The sequence below is a fragment of the Peromyscus maniculatus genome, chromosome 9, assembly GCF_049852395.1.
Source record: "Peromyscus maniculatus bairdii isolate BWxNUB_F1_BW_parent chromosome 9, HU_Pman_BW_mat_3.1, whole genome shotgun sequence".
Taxonomy (NCBI): Eukaryota; Metazoa; Chordata; class Mammalia; order Rodentia; family Cricetidae; genus Peromyscus; species Peromyscus maniculatus.
This window is the reverse complement of record NC_134860.1, coordinates 114702071-114720838: the sequence shown is the minus strand read 5'-3', so window position 1 is coordinate 114720838 and position 18768 is coordinate 114702071. Positions and strand designations below refer to the sequence as shown.

General features: G+C 37.8%; 1 protein-coding gene across 1 annotated transcript in view; it reads right to left on the bottom strand.

Annotated features, from left to right (window-relative positions):
- Positions 1-18768, bottom strand: part of Gpc6 (glypican 6) — a 1071780-nt gene that overhangs the window by 530395 nt on the left and 522617 nt on the right. The window contains exon 3 of the mRNA XM_006994688.3: positions 16305-16696. Coding sequence (XP_006994750.1) covers positions 16305-16696 — 392 coding nt within the window. The remainder of the gene's footprint in view (positions 1-16304; positions 16697-18768) is intronic.

The following is an 18768-nucleotide window of genomic DNA, read 5'->3' as shown; positions in this document are numbered from 1 at the left end:
TGACAATAAAGCATGAGAATACCACAACAATACTTTCTATTTAGTATGTACAACATGTGATTACATCAGTATTTACTTGGAAAAATACCAAGGATGGGAGGTGTGCTCCTTCCTTGAGTACTAGCTTGCACTCCTCGGGATGAGGAGGTTCATGAATGGGCAAATATGAAGTCATGAAGGCAAGAAAGATGGTGAAATCTGTTCTGATAAGAGAAGGGGTTATGCTACAGTTGTGTAGCTCAGTCTTCTTGTGGGACTCCTAATGGTGGGAACAGGGCTGTCTCTGATTCTTTTGCCTGCTTTTGGAACCCTTTTCCTGCTACTGGGTTGCCTCATCCAGCCTTGATGTGAGAGTTTGTGACTAGTCTCATAACTTGTTTTGCCACACGTTTGTTTGATATCCCCAAGAGGCCTGGTCTTTTCTGAAGGGAACCAGAGGAGGAGTGGATCTGGGGTAGTAAGGAAGTAGAGGGGGACTGGGAAGAGGAGAGGAGAAACTGCAGTCAGTCAAGAAGTAATATATGAGAGAAAAATAAATAAAAAATAAAATAAAAAGAACTGCATACTTTGTGAGAAGCTCCCTGGACACTGGACAGCAATTTGTAAACTGCAGTGGGTTATACAGCAAGCAAGAGAGAAAGAGAACAACTTACCACAGTGTTATGTGGTCACAAGAACTCTTCAGGAAAGTTACATGAGTAAAGTTTTCTTGAATAAAACAGGGCATGGATTTGGGACTAGTGAAGAAATACCACAGGATGAATGAGGGAAGACTTGAAGTCTATACCTCTGCCTTCAAATTGTCAAGCTGCTGTGGTTACTGTCATTTCTAGTGTATGTTTAATAAATAGCCAAGCACTCCATAAACATGCTCAATTAACAGATAAGCAGCACACTACTGGGATTTGTGACCAGGACAGTGATGTATCAAAATGGTATCTGACAAAGATAGACTTGGGCGTTCCAAGTGAAGGCAGAGTATACACCTGGGAAACATGGCTTGGGACAGCAACAGTTCAGGTCTGTTATAACCATAATTCAGGTATCAGTACATTAATAGGAAAGGGAAAAATATAACTTTGGTGTACTATAAAAAATGACTTTTTGAGAGGCTACCATGTGATATGTACTGCTTAACTCTATTAAGTTCAAATTGTAGTAGGTTACTTTGTGGGACTACTGAGTACTCAAAAGAAAGCATGAACCATGAAGGCTGAATAAGGACAGAGCAGGAACTGGGGCCTTCAGATAGGCAGGTTTTAGACTACCTGTGTGCTGGAAATACTCTGACATACTCGCAGTGTCTGGCATATATTTTTGACTCATCAGTGACAAGCTGAGGGAAAAATCACAGTGTATAGCTAAATTATGAGATGCTGACATTAAATTGCCTTGGCCCCTAAAATTGTGTCAAAGTTATGTTTTAAAAAGCTGCTTACTTAATGTTCTATATTTTCTTGAGGAAAGTGATTTTAAATACCACAATAAATAGGTGTTTATATTCTAAATTAACTTAGTGGGTAGAATTATAAAGTAAGTCCAACGTCAGCTCTCTAGTAGTGTGGGAATTTGTCTACATCCCAAGCAACTTTGGACAGTGATATGATCTTCCAGATCCCATAGGAAATACCAGCAAACAATCATGACTTGCAGAGAAGGAGTGACACTAAACATCCTATAAGACTCACTTAAAACCCATAGAATCAATGAAAATGACCCGATCCCTCTTATGGTGGTAGACATTTGAGGAGGATCGATATTAACTTGGTCAAGACACAATAACAGATGAAAATGGGTCATGTGACTCAGAGTGCCTTGATCTAGTAAGACACTACCTCATGTTAGAAAGTTTTTTGAGAAGTAAGCAACCCAGAGAGTTTCCTTCCTCCATTATAATTCAGTATTTATTTGTTTGTTGCTGATACTAACACCCATTGATATTTGCCACCTGCTATATTAATTAGTTTCTCCTCATTCCCTAGAGCAGACTGAAAATTACAGGGTAATTTATCTGTGATGATCTGTAACCTTCCTGGTGCTTATCACATCCAGGGACACCAGTGGCATTACATATAGGACCTTCAAGGCTCTGGTGATGACAAATTTTTCAATTAAAAAAAAAAGTCTCTATCTTATGTTAGAATTTGAATCAGGGACAAAAAGGAACCATGCAAGGACAAAACACTTCTCTCTTTTCCCTGTAGCCTGTGGATCTTTGAGGATAATTAGCTACAAAATTAGTCTTTCTTGGATGACTTCTCAAGTTTTTGTTATCTTAAGTAGAAGTATAATGCATTCAATCTTTATCTGTGCACTGCCCATTTCATTAGGTATTAGGCATGTGTGGCTCCTGAGCTGTGGAATGATGCTCATCCAAAGTGAGACTTGTACAAACTACATAATGGAAACATGACAAAATGTACATTAATGTAATCACAAAATTCAGGAAATCAATGCTATTACATGAAAACAACTCACTTTATATAAAGCATAGGCAGTACCCTCAACTCTCCTTGGACACAAATTAGTCTTTTGAGTCATTGAATTTGTTGATAGATAACCTTCAAGAGCCTATGTTTAAAGGGTATATATTAAGCTATTGTTAACTTTTCATTTAGACTTTTGAAAATGGTTTACTTATTTTTATTTTATGAGTTTTTGCCCACACATACATATGTGAAGTGCATTCAAGCTGTTTTCACAAAGGCCAGAAGATCATACCTAATCCCTAGAGCTCAAGGTGCAGGTGGTTATAAGCCTTCTTGTGGTGCTGGGAACCAAATTTGAGTCCTTTGAGGAACAGCAAGTGCTCTTAACCACTGAGCCATGTCTCTAACTCATAGTTCATAATGTCTTCTAAAAATTAAGATGTGTACATCAATATTGTATTGACTGTATATACATATGCCAATGCTTTGAGTAAACTGTGTTAAATAAAACATCATTAATTTTTTCATTTGTTGTTTCTATATGTAGAATTATAAAGCATATATGTGGCTGAAAGCACTCTATTTCATGCATTCCTGAAAGTTGTGGAGGTTTATGTCCTAAGAAAATCTTCATCCTTGAGTGAGGCAGAGTGGAATTATAGCTCAGGGGCCTTGCCATTCTAATCCAGAGTCGTCATCTAATCAAAGAGATAAGAACTTTAGTTACCCTGTAGAACTCATTAAAGGGCAGGTCCTGCCACAGAGGCTGGGTTGGAAAGCACTCCTGCACTTCCATTCATGTGAGAAGGGAGATGCTTTGGTCCTGATAACATCACGATGGTGTTAACAAGCGGAATGTGAGGCCCCGTGCTAAGAGCCATTTCTGCGGAAGTGAACTTACTAGTAGTGCCGTGACTACACGGAGGATCTTAGAGTGGGCAGGCTTCTTTCCTGGTCCCAGCAACATGGCAGGCTTTTCTTAGCTATTGATTTGTTGTCAGCTGATTAAGGAATAATGTTTACCTCATGTTGATGGCTGACACAAAGCTTTACAGAGCCTTTATTAAGTCAAAGCTGAAGGGGTCAAGTACTAGCTGCAGGTGAGGTTCACTGAATGTATTCTCTAAAGACAGAGCACAGCACCATGCTAAATGCGTTGAACAGCCTTGCCCGCACAAAGTCGGTGTGCGTCCCCAAACATGGCCTCATTTGATTTTCATGTCTTCAATTTTGCCAAAGGAAGAGATACAGAAACAGATTCATCTATTAGAAATAAAAGGCCAATCATTGCAATCAATGGTAGCAAACACTAACGTCAGGATCAGGCCAAGTGCTCCACAGACCAGCTTTGTATCACTGGATGTAGACGCGGATGTTCAACATCATTGAAACCAACCATTTAGAAACTTCAGTTTCTTGCTATGTGTTCACAAGTTCCAGCTTTGTCAAATATTCCAAATGTAGAAATCACATTTTATATCAGTTGTCCCAATTTTAAAATATTGTTTGAAATCTTAAAGAAGGCATGCCAGATAAAACATGTCCGTGGGCCAGATTAGAACAAAGTTCACCAGTTGCCATTTTAGACTCAAATGTTTGGCTTGATGGGAAATACTGTTTTTCCCTTGCTCTCATTTCTTCCTCCTTTTTATGCCTTCAAATATTTTTTGCCTTTTTGGGGAAATATATATATATATATATATATATATATATATATATATATATATATATATATATATGTATGTATATATACATATGTATGTGTGTGTACGTGTGTGTGACATGGACTTATAGTACAAAAAAGTTGTCAGTAAATTTCAACATTAAAATACATAAACAGTGAATAAGTAGTTCCAGTCTACCATAAAATTTGAAGTGTAAAGTTGAGGCAAGATCAACACATACATGCACACCCCACCCACACACCACACTACATACCACACCCACACGCAGACACCCATGAATATCAAACCACACGCACACACCCACACACACACCTTAAAACCATTGCTTTCTTAGTAAGAATATGCATGTGATTATAACTTGTGAATTTTCCCTTTTGAGGGGTGATTGTATATTTGGTTGGATGGTTCCATAAGGCTTTGCCATCTTACATCTCTTGGACCCATATTCACAATACAAATGATACAATAGAAGCAAATAATGAATTACAAAAACATTTAAGGAATATTGCTTTTTAAAGAAATATCATTGGTCCATGAAATGCATGGGGTGGTTCAAAAGGAAGAGCTCATTGTTGAACATCTTACATGACTTAGCAATGCAAAATTATATACAAGTGCACTAGAATCAAGCTTTGGAAATTAGTCATAAGCAGGAGGTAGCTCAGTATGGCACTGCCTAGTGTGTTAGCTTTGGTTGTCATCCTTAGACTACAATGATCAGTGGACATTCATCTCTACACAGCACTTGCATAGGGGTTTTATTTATTACCCCTTTATATTCTGTATTTTCAAAATAACAATCTTGTTTGGTCAATCAATATTGATTTTAGTCAAAAATATGTGAAAATCTACAAAACTGTTTTTCCCATGACCAAAGAAAATTAAATATCAAGTTTATCTGTTAGAGTGACAATTTTGTTTAAATTTTCTTTGTGATTTGAGGAGGTAAGAGCACATTGGGTTGGGTGACTGTATAGGGCCATGTCATCTTGTTACTTCTTCTGGACCCATAATCACAATACAAATGACAGACTATAAATTGATCAAGACAGAGGGCTTGGGTAGAATGGAGCAGAAATTTTGACACCGTAGTAAAGGTTTTGTATATCAGGTATGGCTGAGGGGAGAAAAGCTCCATCTTGAACATGAAAACAAATCTGCACAAATAGAGAAGTCTTTCTGCTTGGATTCTCTCTTCCATCCAAGCCACAATGTCAGGATACAGTTTTCTCCAATGCAAGTAGATATTTGAAATATTTTATAGAAATAGTGCCATGAATATTTTATACAGTTATCTTCTGCCTACAAATGGGGCAGGATATCATAGGGTTCATCCTTTCAATAAACCTTTTTGCTGCAGGTGCTGTCCAAATTTTGCTGGCCCAGCTGCTGGTCTAAATGACAAAATCCTCGGAAGGAGGGGATGGAGACTTCTGGAGGGCTTGCTTCTCTGCTGTTTTCCACAGCACAACAGAATCAAGTACTTCTCACTAAACATTGTTAGTTTTCACTAAAATACAGTAAAATAAATGTTGACTTATGTTTTGATATATTTTTAGTAAGAGAATATGTTTTTTACAAAGCCAAGAGAAAAATAAAAGTTTTAACACAATATTATTTATAAATAAACATATTTCTTTACAGAAAGACATATTTGTACTTGTTATGAGAATGGTATGTGAAATGTTTTTATAATTAATACATTTATTAAAGTTTAAAGTGTTCAATGAATGAATGTTTTTTTATTCTCAGGAATTCCACAGGAAATGAACACAGAGGCATTTGTACTTCTGAATTTGTCAGATATTGTGAACTAGAGGGGAAGAAATTTCCATACATAACCCTGCTGAGTATTAAATATGACAGTGGCATTTTTTTTGACATGTAGCACATCCTGCAAGGGCAAAAACTAGTTCAAATTTTTTGTTTATGCAAACACACTTAAATGTCATTTGATGTTAACTTGGAGTCTCAATTGATTTTAGGCTATAGCTTTACTTCCATCTGAATGTCAAGGTCACCATTATCCTATTACTGACACTCTGAACTGTCCATTTTCACTCTTGGCTACCCCAGTTAGAGTCAAGAAAATGCAGACTTTCAACATTGTTTGGGATGATTACAGTATTCAGAACATAGGGAATTGATCCATCCTGTTTGCCTGAATATCGATCCAGTTAAAGAGCCATAATGCACATAGATGGGAAGGACTAACCTTTTCATGTCACCACAAAGATGAGAGCAGAGGAAAATTCACAGAATATAATAATGCACCTCCCATCATTCTAACAAATAAATATCAATATGACCCAATAACTCATTTGAAAATATGCTAGCATGTGACATCTATACCTAAGCTCTTCTTTACTATGTGAGCATTGATAATGCAATATGTCTGTCAAGCTTTATTAAAATTCTACAGTGCACTGATATTACATGAGGGAATATCCTTGTAACATTGAATCTTGGAAAATGGAACAATAAAAGAGAAATCCTTGAATGTTTCAAGTTTGGCCTATGATATCACACACCCTTGGCTACCTCCTGTCTGTACTCCGAATCTACTTTAGATGGGGACTTAATTACATGTTTCTTAGTGCTAGAACAACTTGTTTCCTAGAGCTTTCTGGCAGGAATTACATGAGTGCATTTAGAGATAAATATCCAATAATAGAAGCATCATTGACACTGGGATAATGTCTTATTTCTACTTTTACTTATGAAGTTATTTTTGAAGCACAGTTCTTTGAGTTACAGCCCTGGAGTTTTATCCTCTGGGTTAAAAACAAACTGTGATGTACTTTAATTGGCAACCAGTGGATGCTTCCTATTAGTAACAAAGATAGCTTGTCTGTTTGTAGCACACATTTCCCATTGCCCCCGAAGAATTCTTACTGTGGGGCATAGGCAAACAGTAGACATGCCACTCAAATTAGTTTTACTAAGTTCATCACGGTTGTAAAAACAGACACTATATCTTGGGGATAAATCTTGGTCATTAAAATACATGGTAAAGGAAAACTGAGTAGACAAAAGGTAAAAGTCAAACATACCAATGAAATCAAACCAAGTATGTAAAAAATTTACCCATTCTTTGCATTGTTTCAGAACAGTGTATTTCAAGCTATGCAGGTAGCTCAAAATATCTATAGCATCTTTGGATAAGCATTTATTGTTTCCAAAATATATTAAAGCTATGCAGCTTTAATCTGATACAGTTCTCTTTTAGATCATGGTACTCTTCTCTCTTAAAGACTCCAGCATATGCGTTTAATAGTATGCTACTGATGGTCCCTTGCCCATCAGAGAAATATGAAGTGGCTATAGTGATTAAAACAAAAACAAAAAATACTTTCAGTTTTCCCCTATTGCAAAATAGTGCCATTCCATTCACAGACATTTGCTGGTCTGTGAGCCAGAGTTTATAGACCATATCTAGACAGAGATTAGACACCATGAAACCAATGAAACCACTTCTTTCATGTAGGCTTAAATGAAGCTGTTAATGTACTCATGACCAAAACCTATACTCTGCTTTTACTGCCCTTTCTACTATACTAAACCACTTAGAGCCACTGATTCTGTTGATTACAGCCACATTCCCATATTCTCTCCATGTTTTCCTTCCAGAAGTCACACTTTTATAGGTCTTTGCATTTGCTTTCCTCTTCAGAAATCCTTTTAAATATATAAAGAGCAGGTAATTTGTCTGGTCTTCGCTTCTTTTTTCCCATGTTATATGTGGTGGTATTATGTTCCCCAAAATATTGTGTACCTTAATAAACTTATCTGGGGTCAGAGAACAGAAAAGCCACTAGTTAGGCAGTGATAGCCACGCCTTTAATCCTAGCATTCCAGAGGCAGAAATTCATCTGGGATCTCTGTGAGTTCAAGGCCACATTGGAAACAGCCAGGCATGGTGACTCACGCCTTTAATCCCAGAAAGCGAGCCTTTAATCCTAGGGAGTGATGGTAGAAAGCAGAAAGGTATATAAGGCATGAGGACTAGAAACTAGAAGCATTGGGCTGGTTAAGCATGAGGCTGGTTAAGCATTCGGTTGGTTAAGTTTTCAGGCTTTGAAGTAGCACAGTTCAGCTGGGATTCATTCTGGCTGAGGACTCAGAGGCTTCCAGTCTGAGGAAACAGGACCAGCTGAGGAATTGGCAAGGTGAGATAGCTGTGGCTTGTTCTGTCTCTCTGATCTACCAGCATTGACCCCAATAACTCGCTTCAGGTTTGATTTTATTAATAAGAACTTTGAAGATTCATGCTACAGTTAGCATGCTTTGCAAACAAACACTTATGTCTTGGTAATTTTCACATCCATCAGCACAAGGTTATTGCTAAATGGAAACAAACTGTAGTCTTAAAGCCCTGCTTGATACTGGGCCACACCTTAGCTACGGCTAAGGAGTTTGTGCTTTACTAGAGGGACTCCCCACATGGTTCGACATCTGCTATGACTCACAACTCACTGCCTCTCATCTGGTCAATTGTAAGAGCTTCGCAACCCAGAACCTACATATTTTTTTTTCACTTTGTTGATACTCTCTTTGGACCATCTTGCTTAAGTAAAATTATGTATTCATCTACTGTCTTTTGAAAAGCCCTTGCTTGTGCAAAGATTTTGAGAGGCCTAAAGCTTAGAAATGATGATCACACTATATAACTCAAATCCTCCTGGCCTTATCTCTACAACTCCATGACAGGAGGCCCTGGCAAGAAATGGCCAGAGCCAATTGCTCCCTTAGAACATTATTCTCCAGTTTCACACTCACGTCTGCTGTCTATTCTCTTGGTTTCTCCATGTTCCCAAGACAAAGTGACATACCTATTTTCCTGGATGACATAATACTTTACTTGAATCTCATTGTTCTGATTTTGACACAGAACCTGGATGTGGTAGTGCACACCTGGATCTCAACACCTGGGAAGTAGAGCCTGGAAGGCTCAGGAGATCAAGTCATCCTCATCTCCATAGCAAGTCTGAAAACTGCCTGTGTCCCAGGAGCTCTTTTCTCAAAACAATGTCGTCAGCAGTACTAAGAAACATAGTATCAAAATGGCTTATTAAAGTGATTTATTGAAAATGTATGATTTTACTATGTCCCAGGTTCTGTAATTAGCTTTGAAAATCACAAAAAGAAGGAAATGTAGGTGTCATAAAAAAAATGAATTCTCCAATGAGAACTAGCAGTAAATGAGACAGATTACTCTGGAGTCTGGAGAAGTAAGAGAAAAAATGAATCTTGATTAAAAGAATTTGATTGTTTCTATTAAAATAATTTTAATCTCTTACTAATTTTAAGATTTCCTTGAAAGATGTATAGCCTGGAAATGTAAGTTTGGAAATGGACTGAGTTAAGAAGAGAGGAAAAAATGGAGGCATGAAACCACTGATTTCCAGTCCATTAGAAGCTATTTGTACACCCCCTTCTTGTTCTAGTCTAAGCGATGTCTGTTTTTAATAACTTACGTTTGAATTATGTTACAATTCCATTAAAATGGGCGCCTTTCTTCCTGCTGAATCTATCTTTAACATTTTATTCATTCTGAGGAGTGAATGAATGAACCATGAGTAAGGAAGGCTTGGGAATGAAATTCTTGTTCCCCTGCCCCCAGTTGTCAACTTCTGCCTCTTATGCACTCAGACAGATGATCACAATAACCTACCATTTGTCTGATCTTTAGGAAACTACAGCTGTTTTACAGATTTTTCTCAGTAAACTTTTGTTTGGTGTGTTTTATATGTTAATTACTTTTTGTTTGAGCTATAAAGCTTAAGCAAATTAAGGTGTTTGGAACTACTAATGAGAGAGTGAGAAGCAAAAAGAATTTTTATATCTTGTAAGAAGACAGTACAATAAATGTTTCAGGAATAGAGAAGAACTCGGTATACTCTAAGCCTGCAAGCAACATGCAGAAGGATATGTCGATGTTTAGCAGATGACACAGGCCCTTTTGATGGAGAAGGATGGTTGGAAAACAGGCAGAACAGTACTGATCAGTACTGGAGAAGTATGAAATGATGCTTCAAATGATGAGCTTCAAGCATGTGGCATCGGAAGGCATAAAGTACAAAGCAATGACTATGAAGAGATAAGCTTCACTATCTAAGGGAACTTATAAGTTAAAACTGTCTGGTCCACCAATTATTTTGTACATATTTACTCAGCTTGAGTAATGTTTTTTAAAGGCTGAAGGCAGGTAAGGGCACCTTCTACCAAGCCTGAAGACCTGAGTTCCATCACTTGGAGAATACTTGGTAAAAAAAGAATTGACTCTCAAAAGTTGTCCTCTGATTTTGACATATGCTCCATGGCAAGCACATAAGCATCTCTCTCTCTCTCTCTCTCTCTCTCTCTCTCTCTCTCTCTCTCTCTCTCTCTCTCTCTCTCTCTCTCACACACACACACACACACACACACACACAACACACACACACACACACACACACACGAGTCTGATGGTGCACAATTCTCTCTCTCTCTCTCTCACACACACACACAGAGAGAGAGAGAGAGAGAGAGAGAGAGAGAGAGAGAGAGAGAGAGAGAGAGAGAGAGAGAGAGAATAGATAGGTGCTTATTTAAGAAAATGTCTGTACAAAGAAACACTCCGGTGCTTTTGAGGAGCAAACACATGCAGTTCACCCACTGCAGACAAACAACATAACAGAGAAAGAGCAACCGTGAGTGGCCTTGACTTCATTTTTCTAACTCTCTATAAAACAGGGCTTCTTCCTCCATTAGATAATCCCCAATCACAACAGAGAATACACAAACCCCAGATGAATGATGAAAAGGATTCATCCATTCAAGGCCTTTTATGGTTCTAGAAAATGTCACAAATCGAATTAAAACATCATCACAGAAAGAAGGAAGCTAATAATTCAGGTGATAGGTACCACAGATGTTCTTATTTTATATCTTAAAATTTTCTAAACTTCAAATATTAAAACAAAATACAATTTCCCCCATAAGTAGAATATACAGTGCTTCTTTCAGAATGGTTTTCCATTGTGGTCAGAAGGGCCCGAAGTAGAGATATTTACTGTGGTAGATGGTCTACTTCTTAGTGTTCTTAGTTAAAAGCACCAGCATGCTCAGAAAACACAGGCAGAATAAAAATTCCTTTGGTTTTCTAAAACTGAAAAGCCACACTTGCCTTTCAAAGTAAAAGAAGAAAGAATAGAAATATAAATGACAGTATTTGTTAATACTCCAGGTGCAATGGTTCTCAGCTCTGTTACTGACTCAATTTTTATGAAATAAATCAATGATATGACTTGCAAAGTTGATGTGATTGATCTTGGCACAATTTTCAGCTTTTACCTACCAAAGTAACTTGTGTGTGTGTGTGTGTTTGTGTGTGTGTGTGTGTGTGTGTGTGTGTTAAGCAAATACACTTGTCTGTGGTTATACCTCTGCTTGTGTGTATCTGTGCACAGGCAGGAGGACAATGGTGGGTATTGTTCCTCAGGTGTCACCAACAGTTTTATTTTCTTATTTTGTTTGAGACACTGTCTCCCACTAGCCTGGAACTTACCAAGTACTTTAGCTTGGCTGGTTAGTGAGCCCCAGAGGAGCGCTCCTGTCACTACATGTCTCAGTACTGAGATCAAAGGCCTGTGCCACCACAATGTCTCCCTCCCTCCCTCTCCCCACCCCCCCCTGTGTGTGTGTGTGTGTGTGTGTGTGTGTGTGTGTGTGTGTGTATGTGTGGCTTCTAGGGTTTGAACTAAAGGTCTTATGCTTATAAACACTTCATTAACTGACCTACATGCCTGGCTCGGCTGTTACTTTTATTAAAGAAATGAGAAAAAGTCAGGCTTTTTGTCTGTTGACTAGGCAAGACACCAGAGTGATTACTACACTAGCCTCTGTGATGAATGTTAGAAACTTCATGTGAGCAGACATGCAGTTAAGATCTCTTTAAGAAACCCTGTGTATACTTTCTGAATAGCCTTTAGAGTAGCTGTTAGCATCCATGTGTCTGCTCACTAATGGGTGTACATAAAAGGAGGATAATAATGGATCTTTAGTAGAGTTAAAATGATGAAAAATAGACTTACTCCATTGCTTTAATGTAGTAAATACTGCATTATCAAAGCTGGTTTGTACATTCATTTTTAGAAACCTGCCTGTTATAGCTAACAAGAACTTTTCATCAGAATCTAAAGAAGGGTTAGCAAGTGAAAAAAAAGGGTAATTCATAATCATGATTATACCTACACAGGTAAAAAGAGGCATGGTTGGACAATTGGTAAAGAATTTCCTTACATTAATTTCTTTGATTAAAAAATATTACATGTAATGCATGAAGACACCTCACTGGCCCTCCATATCTAGTACCCAGCTTAAAAATAGCTATCAATAACTTCAAATGTTTCACTATATCACTGCTTGACCGTATGTCCCAACATCATGTATACCATTGTACAATTTTTGTTTTCAGTCTGAAGTTTTTGAGTTTACCACATTTATTATTTTTTTTGTACATTCTTGAGTAGTATTGCTTAGCTTCACATTGTTTCAGTTTTGCATAAATGGTGAGTAATCTTTGGTGATTTGTGTGTTTTCTTCTTGAAAGAAGCTTTGTGAGATCCAAACATTGAGTGTAGTATAGCTCATGTTCATGCTCCAAAGGACGCCATGGAGTACAGAGATCATTGTTGATAGAGTCTAGATTGGGCAATTAAGATGTTTTTGAAAATTCTTCTACATGTCTACTTGGACACATATGTACCAGTCACTTGGAGAAGAACTGCAGTTATAGGGTATGGATGTGTTCAACTGTACAGGTGTTTTCAATTTGTTTAGTTAAAGTAGGGGTGTTATACTCACTCTACAAAACTATGAAAGAGGGGGCTGGAGAGATGGCTCAGAGGTTAAGAGCACTGCTTGCTCTTCCAAAGGTCCTGAGTTCAATTCCCAGCAACCACATGGTGGCTCACAGCCATCTGTAATGAGATCTGGTGCCTGTGGGGATATGTGCAGACAGAACATTGTATACATAATAAATAAATAAATCGTAAAAAAAAACTATGAAAGATCCTGACACTCCATGTTGTGCGACTCTTGGCATATTCAAAACTAGTAATTCATACAGAAAATAAATCTTAGGTCGCTGATCATAGCTTTTCATTTGAGAATTGTATAACGCTTCATGTAGAGGTTTGGCTGTACTCACAAAATATTATTTCCCTATTTTTTAAGATAGAAAAAGCATCATTTATATCCATAAGAGGGCAAACCTAAGTTTAAAAAATAATTCTGTTGAGGCCCACAAATTAATCTTCCTCTTTTTAATAAGAAATTTCCCAATTATGTTCTGTCAAAACATTTGTCTCATACTGCTGTGTTTTGCCAAAGAAGCACATTTTCCAGTCAAAACAATTAATTAGAAGTTATTAATGATATTTTCAAAGAATTAAATTGTCACTGAAATAAGAGGAGAAATTGAAGGGAACCAAATTCCCAAAACACAATGATGAGAATAGTTGATATTTACCTTTGAATTTTCCTTGAATTCTCTAAACTTTTTTTTTTTTTTTTTTTTTTTTTTTTTTTTTTTTTTTTTTGGTTTTTCGAGACAGGGTTTCTCTGTGTAGCTTTGCGCCTTTCCTGGAACTCACTTGGTAGCCCAGGCTGGCCTCGAACTCACAGAGATCCGCCTGGCTCTGCCTCCCGAGTGCTGGGATTAAAGGCGTGCGCCACCACCGCCCGGCTCGAATTCTCTAAACTTCTGTCGCCATCCCACCAACTCTTAATTTCCCTATCAGCAGAGCACATAGACACTTGAGATTTGTAGAGGGCTTAAACATCAAACTTACTGCTTTGTTCTCCTCTTGGTATATTTAATCTTTATAATAATTTCCTCTTGGTATACACAGTAATTGGAAAGGCATCACAGAACTAATGGATGCATTTCTATTCTACTATAGATAATCTGGAAATTGTGAAAATCTGTGAGTTACCAATTATTTGACAAAAGTAATTGCCAGTTTTCTTTGAATGCGAAGCTCTATCTACCATTTAACTACCCAACTGCCATCTATCTTCCCACCCACATATCTATATACCACCTTATCTTTTTATGTCCAAAACTCAGATAGCAAATGACAATACAGTTTTATGTTTTAGGTGGTTAGGACTAACGAAGCCCATGTCAGTCAAGCCAAGATCTCTATTGAATAGTGAAGTTTTCAGTTATATGATCCACAAACTATACCCCAAACCTCTGTAGCTGCTGCTTAGAGAAAGAAAGAATTTGGTTTTGTATAATACAACCCTCATAAACTGAAAATCTGAAGGTGACATTCTACTCATGGTTGGTCTCTGATGTCCTACATTAACAGGGACATGTTAGAATCTGACAGATACCCAAGAGTAAAACACCCTGAGAAAGAATAAGCAAAGAATCCCAGGCAGTTATTAAAGGTATCCTCTGATAAAAAAGTAAAAACAGTCATTAGACTACATTTCACATTAGCTTCTTAGATGTTTTATAAGAAAATGTATACTTTCTCATCAACTTGGAATCTTCCAAGACCATGCTACATTCAGGTGGAATCAACACAAACAACCAGAAACAGTGCATAGACTCATCCATGCTTTTCACATCATGCTTCCTAAATGGACATTTCATCCTTCAACAAGGGTGAAGGCCTCCCTCTTAAAACCTGTGACTACATTCTAATTTAAGTTATTGAACTGCAATTTAATTAAAATTATTCCTTACAGCAAGATATATCTTGTTCACAGCATATAGGACCTACCTTTTCTTCTTGAACTTGTTTGTATTTTACAGACCATCCCTGTGGAATCATATATCTTCTTGCTATTCCACTTGCCTGCTTCCACACTGAACCACTTCTGAGGAACTTGTTCCTTTGATAGGTCAAATATTGTTGATATCCAATGATAAATATTGCATTAACCATCTTAGCTATATGACCTTTATATCATTGCATTCCTTACAATTATTGCTTTAAACGTCTATTTAAAAAAATGCTTCCATATGCTGTAACTTTTTAGAAACTGATAATTTCTAAAAATTGGTTGTTAGAGATTTTCTGTCATACCATAGAGAGATATCTTTAAGAGTGTAGACTACACTGTCTTTATGCCAAGAGGTAAATGATGAGATAAAAAGGAAGAACAAAAAATAAATATTGCAGGGTAGGACCAGTAGGGAAAAAAGAAAAGAAGAAAAAGAAAAAGCAACTCTGTGGCTCTTGGGCACAGACCTGCAATAAAAAAATACTGTTTGGCAATAATCTTTGTACAAATATGACCTTCTTTAAGAGAGATAATACCAGGCCCCTTTTATATATTGTTTTCCCTTTACTTCTTATATAAATCATCTTTTTAGGCTATTTGTAGGGCTGACCTCATAAATGGGCAGGCCCACCTCATAAGAGCAGTTAAATGTCAAGGCAGAGCTTAAACAGAAGCAGATATGCTCTACGCAGGAAATGTTCAATGTTGAAAGCCAGTGGCCTAGAATGATCCCTTGCATTAAAGGTTTACAGACATTATCCTCAAGGCCCCAAAGTGGATTAGTGATTTATCTTTTTCATAAGTCCAACACAACACACAGCATGGAATTACAAAGATAAAGGATAACCCAAGGGACTGTCGTCCAGAACCTACACTTTGTATCCATTAGTACCCCACCTCCACCCCATGGGCGTCTGCTTGCGCAGGTGCCAGGCGAGGGCTCCACTCTCACCATGCAGGAGCCACATCACTCTGATAAAGAAGAGACTCCACGTGCCGCTGTCCTGTTTCTACTCTCAGCACCTTGGGAGATTTTTTTTCATTTGCTGGAATACTAGAACCTGAGTGGACTCTTGCATGAGTATTTATCATTTCCTAGTCTTTGATGTTGTGATGCTAATTGCAAGCCAACTTGCTTGAACAGTATTCCTCATGAAAACTCTGCTACACTGTTGATAAATATTTGCATTAATTGCTAAGCCCTATGGAATTGCTTGAAATTATTTTTCTTGTGAAAAGAAAGGAAAAAAAAAAACAAACAGATTTAAGCTTGGACATTCACCTAATGCCTTTAAGAGCAGAGTCCACTTGGAATGAGAATGTTTGCTTTGACTTGTTTTCTAAACCTTATGTTTTTTAAAGAAAAGAGGAAAACCAACTATGGAGATGACACGCCCTCGGTTACCTTGGACACTCGATTGGCAACTTCTCTGCCCACTGTCAGGCCCTGGACGAAGGTGCGAGCCGCAATGAAGGCGCGCGTGACCTGGATCTTCAGTTTCCGGGGCACATCTCCGAAGGGTTTCAGCTGGTCTGTGTACTTGCTCACACATTCCAGGTAGTCCTCGCTGAAGTGATATTGGGGGTTTATCAGCTGGAACATCCGCTCCAGGAGCCGAGCCCAGAAGTCATTCAGCATCTCCTCCAGGTTGACGTTACCCCCTGTGTAGTATCTTTTCAGTTCAGTGAAGAGGTCCTGAAATACCTCCGAATTCTGCATATACAGCATGCCGTAGGTCCGGACAAACATGTCATTTAGGGACTTCTCTGCATTCTCCAGCAGCTCTCGGAAAAATTCTAGAAAGCAAATAAGAAAGAAGTCACAAATTATCTGTAGAAAGCCCCGGATCGCCATTTACCTCAACAACTTAACTGTTCTCTTTATTTGGTGATGTTGAGACTCGAATCTAGTCCCTCATACATGCTAGGAAAGTTCTCTACCACTTAGCTACATTCTTAGCACAGCAGAAACACATTCAGCTATACAGGAAAAACAATTCTATGATTAAACTATTAGCCGACTATTGAGGAGCAATGCAATTCAATTTACAACTATTATTTTCTTGTACACAAAGAAATCAGAAAGCCCCATGATTTACAGTTTAAAACACATCAGTTAATATTAGATTACCAATCAATGCCCTTCCAAAAATAGCTCAATTTTTCTTCCAAGTATTACTAAATTTTAGAAAATCTCATGACTTGATAGAGGGTGACCAAAATAGACTGTAAACATAATGGACAAAGGTTATCATTAATGTGGTAGCAAATGCATACTGATAAACACATTTTCTCTGCCTATTTACAAACTGGTTTAGCAGTAGGTTGTAATTCACTTAAATTGCTTGTATTTGGAAAAGGTGTGCTAAAATTAACGTAATATTTTTGACTCTCTCAAATTCTTTTCAATTGACTATGTCTAGAGACTTAGCAAGGGATTTTATCACTTAATGATAAAGCTATGAAGAACATAACTAAGGTGGCTATATTGAACTAGAAAAGCACAGGATACCTTGGGTTATCATTGTAAATATGAGCTATCATTTTACAGATTTTGAGCAAAATACTGACAGCTGGCCTTTCTGATTTGTAGTTTTTATGTGAAAAACACATATCAACGAAAGAATTCCTCCTTCCCACATGTGGGTGTTTCTAAATTTACTGGTACACTAAAATGTAATTAGAGGCAAGGGATGCAGGCAGCCTCACTGGTGTTCCTTCAAGTTTGCCAGAGATACATAAGCATAGAAGTCATTCTACAAATGAGCACCTGGGGAAAACTACATCAAAGTTTTCATCCCATTTTTAGAGTGTAAAGTGAATGAGAAAGGGCAAAGAGCAGAAGATCCTTTGAGTTTATCAGTTTGTTTCTGTACCTGGAAGCTATGTCCTCCCTTCTAGGCACAGGGTCGAATGGAGACCCACAAGTTTCAAGGGCGCCAAGTAGTAACTAGAAAACATCTCTCATTTGTGAGCCCAGGCATATTCTTTGAAAACACAGAAGCAAAAGTTTTTGAATCCTCCTCTGCAGTGTCTCTAGAAACTAATTTGGTTTTTCTCAGAAATTGGCTGAGTGAGCATTTGAGTCTAGAACTTCCAGATTCATTGGGAATTAAACATCTTCCAGATAATTAATTTGTGTCCCTACTGATGATAACTATTTTATGTTGTTTTCAAACAAGGTCCAAGCAACAGATTTAAAGAGGACTCTGTTGTCTTTCTTGGAGAAAGACTTTTTTATATTGGTATTTTTATTTTAATAAAAGTTTAGTATGTAGAAAATATGCATAATAGGGAAACTAGTTCCAGTCCAGACATTAGCTAACCCTAATTGCAATAGGATTTTTCCAATTTAATAAAGGATTAAATATTTCCTCCCATTTGTAGCATATTTCCCCATAGTTTTTCTTTCTGCACATTACGCTTCATAAATATAGAAATTCTGTTTGTCACAGACATGTGGTGACATTTTATTTGTGTGTTAATAAATAAAACTTGATTGGAGATCAGGAGGAAAAGGCCAGCCACTTCAAGTAAACAAGGAAGTGAGGCAGCATGTGTCCTTAATCCCTTAGCAGGCAGGATCTCTGTGTGTTCAAGGTCACACTAGGGAACAGAGCCAAGTGTCGTAAGACACTCCTTTAATCTCAGTACCAACCATAGAGACCTGAAGGTCTGTACAGACAGACAGTGACACAGCTGAATAGGAAGAGGAAGAGAGGTAGCTGGGCTAAGAGAGCCAATGAGAGGGCAGAAAAGCAAGGCATATAAAGCCTGGGTAGACAGGCAGTCACGCCATTTGGAAGCTGCAGAGTTGGTGAGGTAAGGTTGGCTGGTGGCTTTCCCTATTTCCCTGATCTCTAAGGCTT